General features: G+C 54.2%; 1 protein-coding gene across 6 annotated transcripts; it reads left to right on the top strand.

Moving 5' to 3' along the window:
- Positions 1 to 6,407: 6,407 nt before the first annotated feature.
- Positions 6,408 to 10,222, top strand: LOC112613617 (leukocyte immunoglobulin-like receptor subfamily A member 2). Of its 6 annotated transcripts, XM_025369328.1 has the most exons (9): positions 6,408 to 6,522; positions 6,685 to 6,720; positions 6,909 to 7,193; positions 7,340 to 7,642; positions 7,868 to 8,164; positions 8,410 to 8,729; positions 8,760 to 8,771; positions 8,859 to 8,877; positions 9,885 to 10,222. In XM_025369328.1, the coding sequence occupies exons 1-9, from the start codon at positions 6,489 to 6,491 to the stop codon at positions 10,019 to 10,021; spliced, it is 1,443 nt and encodes a 480-aa protein (XP_025225113.1). In that variant the 5' UTR covers positions 6,408 to 6,488; the 3' UTR covers positions 10,022 to 10,222. The 6 variants fall into 6 exon arrangements, with proteins under 6 accessions (XP_025225113.1, XP_025225111.1, XP_025225115.1 ...); XM_025369326.1 differs by having other exon boundaries at positions 8,410 to 8,771; XM_025369330.1 differs by lacking the exons at positions 8,760 to 8,771; positions 8,859 to 8,877 and adding an exon at positions 9,024 to 9,032 and having other exon boundaries at positions 8,410 to 8,712.
- The last annotated feature ends 276 nt before the right edge of the window (positions 10,223 to 10,498 follow it).

The raw sequence follows: 10,498 nt of genomic DNA on the forward strand, positions 1-10,498 counted from the left end.
AACATCGTCAGCAAAAATATTGTCAACAAATGCTCTCAAAAGCGTCGTAGACTCTGAAGACCTAAAAGAGATACGATACATTCTTTCAGAGCCGTTTTCTTTCCAGCAGCCTCTCCTTGTGATGTCCTGGGATTCCTGTATCCACTTCTCTTTCAACAACCTTATAACGCAGCTTAGGAATCAGGTGGTCATTTTAATGTCTAACATGCATTTTTTAAAAAAAATTTTTGAAAGGGTTTAATTACAAGTTAAAGAGCCGCTTAGTCAAATACGTAATTATATTGTAGGTCCATCCATCACCTCCTGGCAGATAATTTATCTCAACTAAATTGTACCAATAAATCTGTCTACAGGTCTCATGGAACTTAGCTGGAAAACAGGAAAAATCATGGCCTCTGACAATGTCAACTACGGCAGAGTTTGTGAATCCAGTCATTGATTTATCCTCCCTGCCTGCCTATTTACCTGTGTTCCTGTGGATCTGTTCATCGGTTGATCTCTCCGTCTGAAGGAGCCACAGGGAATGTCAACAGCCACCCAGAGCCGGAAAGGGCAAAGGAGGGTTCTCCCTGAGAGCCTCCCGAGAGAGCGCTGGCCCTGGCCCTGCCATCACCTTGATTTTTAGCTTCGCAACTCTGAGAGAATAAATTTATGTTGCCTTAAACCCCCCAGAGAAACACAGGAGCAAGGACCTGCCGGAAATGAAGGTTACACTGCATAAACACATGAGGAGCGTGTAACTGCAGATTTTGCTTACGTGTCTGGAAAGATGTTTGTGGGTGTGTGTGCTTGTTGGTTTTTGCCAGAAAAATTGGGTCATGGTGTTTCTATATTTAGAGAATTTGTCTTTAACTGTGAGAAGTAGAAACTTCCAACTTCCAGAATGACAGAGTTAGGGCATGGGGGAAACCATTCCCCAGGAACAAGGGAGAAGCTGGACTAAAGGCTCCAAAACAACCACCTCAGGAATCCCAGGGCTCACACAAGCTGAGAAGCGTCTGCCCACGATCGCGGTTGGACTTCAGCACTGAGAGCGTGTCCATGGTGTTGCTGCTGGCGAACTCTGATGGAGCGACGGTGCTCCTGACCCAACAGGGCTTCTGCCCTGGCTGTAGGCGCTCTTCACCTGGAGCGTCGTCTACAAACGCGGCCAGGGCAGGGGAATGCTGCAGCTGTGGCCGTGCAGGCTTTGGAGCCAGGTGCGGCTGTGCTGGAATCATAACCACAACCCTTCACAAAACGCTGAGTCTGGGAGTCCAACCTCAGTGGGCGGGGGCTCAATGATCTCAACTTTAAAAGCTGGGTTACTCCCCAGCTCTAAGGTGGGCTGTGAGAATCTGCTAAGAGGATTCGGGATAATGGGTGCTTATAATGTTTTGAGTTTGTGGTGGTTGTTGTTGTTGTTTATCTGAGACAGACTCTCGTTCTGTCACCCAGGCTGGAGCACATTGGTGCAGTCTCGGCTCATTGTAACCTCCGCCTCCCAGATTCAAGCGATTCTCCTGCCTCAGCCTCCCGAGTAGCTGGGATTACAAGCATGTGCCACCACGCCCAGCTAATTTTTGTATTTTTAGTAGAGACGGGGTTTCTCCACGTTGGTCAGGCTGGTCTCGAACTCCTGACCTCAGGCGATCCACCTGCCTTGGTCTCCCAAAGTGCTGGGATTACTGGTGTGAGCCACTGCACCTGTCTAATTTTTGTACTTTTATTAGGGACAGGGTTTCACTATGTTGGCCAGGCTGGTCTTGAACTCCTGACCTCAGGTGATCCACCCGCCTCGGCCTCCCAAAGTGCTGGGATTACAGGTGTGAGCCACTGCGCCTGTCTAATTTTTGTACTTTTATTAGGGACAGGGTTTCACTATGTTGGCCAGGCTGGTCTTGAACTCCTGACCTCAGGTGATCTGCCCACCTCATCTCCCAAAGTGCTAGGATTACTCCCGGAGGCGGAGGTTGCAGTGAGCCAAGATCGCGCCGTTACACTCCAGCCTGGGCAACAATAGTGAAACTCCGTCTCAAATAATAATAATAATAATAAGAAGAAGAAGAAGAAGAAGAAGAAGAATAAGAAGAAGAAGAAGAAGAAGAAGCAGCCTCCATTGATTGAGACTTTTGCCTTGCTCACTCATTCTGGTCGTCAGTTTGATGATGCTCAGTGGACTCTGCTGTGTCCACGTCCGCAGCTCAGGCTCTACTGAGAGATGCCCACCCACTCACGTCCTGACTCTGAGGGACAAGGGACAGGGTGCGGGTCTGCGGTGAGGGGACAGCAGAGGGTCCTGGTCCTGCGTAGGGCCGTCGCATCCTCCACAGGACCAGAATGTCCTTTATTTTTTTTATTTTTATTTATTTATTTATTTTTGAGACGGAGTCTCCCGCTGTCACCCAGGCTGGAGTGCAGTGGCCCGATCTCGGCTCACTGCAAGCTCCGCCTCCCGGGTTCACGCCATTCTCCTGCCTCAGCCTCCCGAGTAGCTGGGACTACAGGCGCCCCCACCACACCCGGCTAGTTTTTTGTATTTTTTAGTAGAGACGGGGTTTCACTGTGTTAGCCAGGATGGTCTCGATCTCCTGAGCTCGTGATCCGCCCGCCTCGGCCTCCCAAAGTGCTGGGATTACAGGCTTGAGCCACCGCGCCCGGCCAGGACCAGAATGTCCTTTAAAGAACTAAAGCTGCAGGGCGCTATGTCGCTAGGACCCAACGTTGTCTGTCTCTTCCTGCCAGTGGACATCTTTTTTCCAGGCAGTCTGGGGGTGTATCCAAGGGCCTTGGCACTGCCACAGCCCAGGCTGCCTGGCCCTGGGCAGAGAGGGGCTGGGCAGGGTTTTACAGAATCTCGGAGGCTGCTCCTGGCTGTCGGAGAGCCCTCGACTCAGCGTTTCCCCAACAACACGGTGACGTGGTGGAAGAGCCAGGCACCTCTCGTGACCATCTGTGCCATGCCATCTACACACATGCACACACACACGCATACACACACACGCACATGCACACTCATACACACAATCTCACACACACACACGCACACACGGCATGCACACTTACACTCATGCAATCTCACACTCACATACACACACAATCACACATGCACACACATACAGACATGCACATGCACACTCATACACACAGTCACACACACACACAACATGCACACACACTCATACAACCTCACACTCACACACATGCACACACAAAATCTCACACACTTGCACATACAACATGCACACATACAATCTCACATGCACACACATGCACACATACAACATGCACACACACTCATACAATCTCGTGGGTGAGTGACTCACAGGGCCCAGGGGGTAGGGTGGCCTGGGAGAGCCCAGCCTGGGCTTGCTATGTCCACACTGGGGTGGGCTGCATCCCTGTCTCCCAACCAGGGGTGTGGCACAGATACACCATGGAATGCTATGCAGCCATAAAAAAGGATGAGCTGGTGTCCTTTGTAGGGACATGGATGCAGCTGGAAACCATCATTCTCAGCAAAGTATTGTAAGAACAGAAAACCAAACACCGCATGTTCTCACTCACAGGTGGGAATTGAACAATGAGATCACTTGGACACAGGGCGGGGAACATCACACAATGGGGTCTATTGTGGGGAGGTGGGTGAGGGGATGGATGGCATTAGGAGATACACCTAATGTAAATGATGAGTTAATGGGTGCAGCACACCAACATGGCACATGTATACGTATGTAACAAACCTGCACGTTGCACACATGACCCTAGAACTTAAAGTATAATTAAAAATAAAAAAAGCTTAAGTGTATTTTGTTCTAATTTATATTTAATGGATTAATTTTAGTTAATTGATTTTATGAAGACACTTGAAAGGTGAACTGAAATGTATGGTGCTGATATAAAACTAGTTAAGTCATTGGAAAAATTAGCTTGACTTTTATTGTTATTTCTCAGCCTGGAATTCTCTGAAGCATCTGATAATATTGACCCTCTGAACTGCTTGATCATTAGTCTTTTTTTTGGAGGCAGAGTCTCACTCTGTCGGAGTGCAGTGGTGTGATCTCAGCTCACTGCAACCTCCACCTCCCAGGTTCAAGCAATTCTCTGGCTCAGCCTCCTGAGTAGCTGGGGTTACAGGCCCCTGCCACCATGCCAGGCTAAGTTTTGTATTTTTAGCAGAGATGGGGTTTCACCGTCTTGGCCAGGCTGGTCTTGAACTCCCTCCATGATATCTGTCTAATGCATTTCAACAACTGCCTATGTTTTCCTCATGTGATTGTCATTCCTGTGGGGCGGCTCTCCTCCCACGCACCTGGCCTTTCATAAAGGGTTTCTCCCACAGCTGTCCAAACATCAGCCTGATGAAGGGGATTGTTGCCTCTGCTCCTGCCCCACTCTCCCAAACTTAGCGTCAGCTCAAGATTGTGCCCAGCAGGGATGGGACCAATGCCAGCCTCACACTCACCTGTGGGGCAGACGCCCATGTCTGAGCACCGTGGACTGAATCTGTTTCTCACACACAGGGGAGGGGCTGAGAGCTGAGCGTGGACTCGAGTGAGTGAGCAGAGACCCCCCAGCACCTGTCCACACACACACGGGAGGGGGAACCACAGCTTCCAGCCCCACCCAGAGCCTTGACCCCTCCCTGCCTGGGAGGACCCGGGGTTCCTCTTCTGTCCCACACGGAGGTGGGAACCTCCACCCTAGTGACCCTGGGTGGGCCCAGACACCTGTGGCCACTCAGCTTTGAACTCTGTTCATTGATGGGGACGCGTCTCAATGATGGGAACTTTTCTTTCTCTTTCTGTGCCTGTGGCTGTGGTGATCTGCATATTTCAGACGTGTCACAAGGAGCATTTCTTGGTATTTGGAGCCGATGTCGGCTCTTGAGTGGGGGCGTCAATCATCCTCCTCGACTGTGGAACCCGACACCAGGATCCTCTCCCGTCCCACCCTCCGGTCTGAACTGGTCTGGACCAGGATCCTCTCCCGTCCCACCCTCCGGTCTGAACTGGTCTGGACCAGGATCCTCTCCCATCCCACCCTCCGGTCTGAACTGGTCTGGACCAGGATCCTCCCCCGTCCCACCCTCCCGTCTGAACTGGTCTGGACCGGGATCCTCCCCCATCCCACCCTCCGGTCTGAACTGGTCTGGACCGGGATCCTCTCCCGTCCCACCCTCCGGTCTGAACTGGTCTGGAAATCCACCACGGCTGAGCCTCCCGTGTCCTGGGCACCACTGATCCCACAGCCACTGTGATGAGTGGGGTTCATGACAACAGGCTCAGAGGTGACATTAATGTCTAAGGTCACATAAACCCTGGATGATAATCAGGAATTAAACACAAATCAGCTCCCCTCCCCCAGAATCAGATTACAGACCTAACAAACTGTTCTGAAAATCCTGAACATGGACAGAGGCGCCGAGGGACGGCCAAGGACACAAGGGGCACTGAGGAGGCAGGACCGACTCAGAGCCTCATTCCCAGGGTGAGGGGTGGGTGATGTTGCAATGAAGAAAAAAGGGGAAGTACAAGGGAGGGACTGTTTGGTAGGAAGGAAACACACACTCAAGAAACAGAACAAATATGTTTTATTCTATTTATTCCCTGCATTTCCCCTTTTGAGACGGGGTCTCACTCTGTCACCGAGGCTGGAATGCCGAGGGGTGATCATAGCTCCCTGTAGCCTCTGCCTCCCAGGCCCAAGTGATCCTCCCACCTCAGCCTCCTGAGTAGCTGGGACTCGAGGTGTGAGCTGCCGTGCCTGGCTAAGTTTTTTGCTTTTTTTTTTTTTTTTTTTTTTTTGTTGCAGACAAGGTCTTGCTATTTGGCTGAGGGTAATTGAAGCTCCTGGCCTCAAGCCATCCTCCCGTCTCAGCCTCCTGAAGTGCTGGGATTCCAGGCGTGAGCCACCACGGTAGACCCTGCATTTCTCCTCTGTGCTCACTGCCACACGCAGCTCAGCCTGGGCTGCACAGCCAGGTGTCAGGTGCGTCTCTGCTGACCTGGGTCTGCCTGCAGCATGGACCTGCATCTTCCCTGAAGCATCTCCAGGGCTGGAGAGACGACTGCCGTGGTAAGGACCCCACGGCTGAGCCGATGGACGGGCTGGAGGGGGAAGGAAGACCTTGGGGGAGGCTGTGAAGGGGAAGCCTCTGTTCACCCTCATCTGGAAGGGCAGACACAGAAAGCACCAGTTCTATTTGCTGCTACATCCCAGGTCTCAAGGAGATGAGGGTAAACCAGACAGACAGTGGCGGGGGTCAGGAAAGACCCCATTTCTGTCTGAAATGTCTGCAGAGGGCCTGGTGCCTGCCCCAACCTCAAACCTAAAGGAATGACAGCCAGGTTCCTGGGGAGGGCAGTTCCGCTTCCTGTGTGGCTGCAGATGACAAAATCCCTTGACAAGAAGGGCCCAGCCTCTGAGTGTCCACACCCTGTGTGTCTCTGTCCTGCCAGCACCGAGGGCTCATCCATCTGCAGAGCAGGGCAGTGGGAGGAGATGCCATGACCCCCATCCTCATGGTCCTGATCTGCCTCGGTGAGATTTGAAGAGGAAGGGGAGATTCTAACCTAGGAGGGACCTCACCCCACAGCCAAACGCTGGTGCATAAGGAGACCCCAGGGGCTCACAAAGATCCCAGGGAGGGGAGGACCTGCTCAGGCTTCAGGGGCAAATCTCTCACAGGGAACTCTCTTCCAGGGCTGAGTCTGGGCCCCAGGACCCACGTGCAGGCAGGTGAGTCTGTCCCCGGCTGTCCCAGGTCCCTCCTCCTCACTAGGGAAAAGGGGCCTCCTCCATGCAGCTGGGGACGGGGAATAGCAGTTCTGGGCTGACTGATGGGGGCATCTGGAGGGTCCTGCCATCAAGAGCTGAGATCTGTTGGGTGGGAAATGACTTAGAATCGATCTCTGATTTCCTTCCAGGGACCCTTCCCAAGCCCACTCTCCGGGCTGAGCCAGGCTCTGTCATCACCCAGGGGAGTCCTGTGACCCTCAGGTGTCAGGGGAGGCTTCAGGTTCAGGAGTATCGTCTATATAGAGAAAAAACCCCAGCATCCTGGGTTACACGGATACAACGAGAGCTTGTCAAGAAGGGCTATTTCCCCATTGCATCCATCACCTCGGAACACGCAGGGCGGTATCGCTGTCGGTATTACAGCCGCAATCACTCATCAGAGCTCAGTGGCCCCCTGGAGCTGGTGGTGACAGGTGAGAGGACACTGAGGGGTCCCAGCCCCAGGCTCTGCCCTCAGGAAGGGGGTCGGCTCTCAGGGGCGTCTCCCTCTCACAGCCCAGCCCTGGGGATGATGCAGGAGGTGGGAGCCCATTTAACACGGTGCCTCCTTCTCTCCCAGGAGCCTACAGCAAACCCACCCTCTCAGCCCTGCCCAGCCCTGTGGTGGCCTCAGGAGGAAACGTGTCCCTCCAGTGTGTCTCACAGGTGGCATTTGATGGCTTCATTCTCTGTAAGGAAGGAGAAGATGAACACCCACAACGTCTCAACTCCCACTTCCATGCCCGTGGCTGGTCCTGGGCCGTCTTCTCCGTGGTCCCCGTGAGCCCGAGTCGCAGGTGGTCGTACCGGTGCTATGGTTATGAGTCACGCTCTCCCTATGTGTGGTCTTTACCCAGTGATCTCCTGGAGCTCCTGGTCCCAGGTGAGAAATTCACAGCATTGTCTGGAGTTCCCTGAGTCTCCGGGCAGGTGGGGAGGAGCCGCGTCTCAGGGCAATGCCAGGTGGGATGATGTTGGGACGAGAGGGCTCAGGGCTCCTGGGGCCAGAGACACAGGAAGATGAGCAGTGGTGAGGCCCAGGGGGAGAGGGAGGGTTTGTGGGGAAGCCTGAGGGTCACTCCTGGAAACCGTGACCACCTTTTCCCAGGCATTTCTAAGAAGCCGTCACTCTCAGTGCAGCCGGGTCCTGTCGTGGCCCCTGGGGAGAGCCTGACCCTCCAGTGTGGCTCTGATGCTGGCTATGACAGATTTGTTCTATACAAGGAGGGAGAACGTGAATTCCTCCAGCGCCCTGGCCGGCAGCCCCAGGCTGGGCTCTCCCAGGCCAACTTCCCCCTGGGCCATGTGAGCCACTCCCGCGGGGGCCAGTACACGTGCTACGGTGCACAGAACCTCTCCTCCGAGTGGTCGGCCCCCAGTGACCCCCTGGACATCCTGATCGCAGGTGAGGAGCCCAGCGGGTTCAGTCAGGGATCCAGGCTCTGCACAGGCCCTGCTGGGGGAGCCCAGGTGGTGATGGCCAGGATGAGGGATGGGGATCCTAAGGGAGAAAGACACAGAGAGAGAGAGGGTATGAGCGGGAGGGGGAGACTCAGAGACAGAGAGACTGAGGGTCCCAGAGAGAGGCCTGGAGAGGTGTCAGCTCAGAACAAGGTGGGGCAGCCCCTCACCCATCCTTTTTCTCTCCAGGACAGTTCTATGACACGGTCTCCCTCTCGGTGCAGCCAGGCCCCACGGTGGCCTCAGGAGAGAACGTGACCCTGCTGTGTCAGTCATGGGGACAGTTCCACACTTTCCTTCTGACCAAGGAGGGGGCAGCCCATCCCCCGCTGCGTCTGAGATCAGAGCACGGAGCTCACCAGCACCAGGCTGAATTCCCCATGGGTCCTGTGACCTCAGCCCACGCGGGGACCTACAGGTGCTACGGCTCACTCAGCTCCAACCCCTACCTGCTGTCTCACCCCAGTGACCCCCTGGAGCTCATGGTCTCAGGTGAGGGCCCTGACCCTGTCCCCTCTGAACTCAAAGGCTCAGCTCAGGCCCTGCCCCCGGCAGAGCTCTGGGACAATAATGAAAGAGGGGAGTGAAGGGGGGAGGGTCCACAGGGGAGGGTCCAGCCCATAGGAGGGTGGAAATAGACGGGACCTCCCACCCCTGGCTCCCACCCCTGAAGTCTCAGTAGGGTAAAGAGCAGGGAGGGCTGGGAGGAGATGGGGGTGAACCTCAGAGATGAGATTAGACTGAGGGTGGAAGACGGAGGCCCCACCCGCTCTCCTCCTGATGTCTCCACCTCAGAATCAGAGCCTCTGGGGGTCCCAACCTCTAAGTCCTGACCCCATGTGTGACAAAAACAGCCAGTCCCAGCTCAGGAGAAGTTTCCAGTCTAGTTTCAATGCTACCTCCAATATTCAGGGTCTGATTCAGGGCAGCAGAGGGGAGGGTGGACGGTAAGGGTGTGGTCCTCGTGGCTTCCTGGCACTCCAGGGTTGGGGCAGGTGTTCCCTCTGTCGTGGTCAGAGGGGAGGGAGGTGTCTGAGGTTCAGCATTGATGAGCAGGATTCCCAGGAGCCATTACTCTTATCTCTGGGGGCATTGGCTTCTGTGGTCCTGCACCTGCTCCTTGAAGCCTGTTAGGGCTCAGAGAGCACACAAGGTCCCAGGATGCACAGAGAGCACACAAGGTCTCGGTTATTTCTGGACTGGGGACCGCTTTCCTTATAGACGCTGAGCTCCTGCGGTGCAGGAAAACTCTCCCGAATGACTCAGGAGCAGAGTTTGGATTTGTTGAACACAGAAAGTCTAAAATAATTCAATGAGGAGACTGGAGGGAACCCTGCTACAGCAGAGGAAGGGTTTCTGAGGAACTCCATAAAACTCATGTCAAGAGACACAGGGGAAGAGAAGACTGCAGAGGCCAGGAGCGAGGCTGGGCTCAGGGCTCTTCTCCACTGTTTTGATTCTCAGGAGCAGCTGAGACCCTCAGCCCGTCACAAAACCAGACAGACTCCAAGACTGGTGAGTGAGGAGATGCTCTCGGTTATGGGACTGGCACAGAGGGCCAGGGACTGTCCAGGGGAGGTGGGTGCCCTGGGTGGACATCCAGGGGTCCCGGGGTGATTCTGACCTGCCGTGACCTCTGTGGCCTCTTTGTCCACCACCACTAGGCCAACACCCACAGGATTACACAGTGGAGAATCTCATCCGCATGGGCGTGGCTGGCTTGGTCCTGGTGGTCCTCGGGATTCTGCTATTTGAGGCTCAGCACAGCCAGAGAAGCCCTCAAGATGCAGCCGGCCGGTGAACAGCAGAGAGGACAATGCACCCTTCAGAGTGGTGGAGCCTCAGGGACAGATCTGATGATCCCAGGAAGTTCTGGAGGACAATCTAGGACCTACATTATCTGAACTGTCTGCTGGTCACTTCTAGAGACCGGAATCCATATTTGAGTGCAGGGAAACTGTCTGGGGTGATTCCTAGAAGATCATTAAACTGTGACACATTTTTTGTCTATGAATGTTGACTTTCCTTGACTGGATCCCCCTTTCTTTCCCATCCCCAGACATGAAGCTCCATCCCACATGGCATCGTTGGGTCCACACCTCTGCACACCTGCGTGCTCTGGTCCACGGCATGTAACACAGTCTTCCTTATTCCTCATTGTGACACTCCTTGATGTCCCTTACCGAGTCGCCATCTCTTCAGTTCAGAGATCCAAACCTGAACCACCAACTAAATTGACAACAGGAGATCAGATTCCAACCAGGAAAACATAAATCCA

Source organism: Theropithecus gelada, chromosome 19 (genome assembly GCF_003255815.1).
Source record: "Theropithecus gelada isolate Dixy chromosome 19, Tgel_1.0, whole genome shotgun sequence".
NCBI lineage: Eukaryota > Metazoa > Chordata > Mammalia > Primates > Cercopithecidae > Theropithecus > Theropithecus gelada.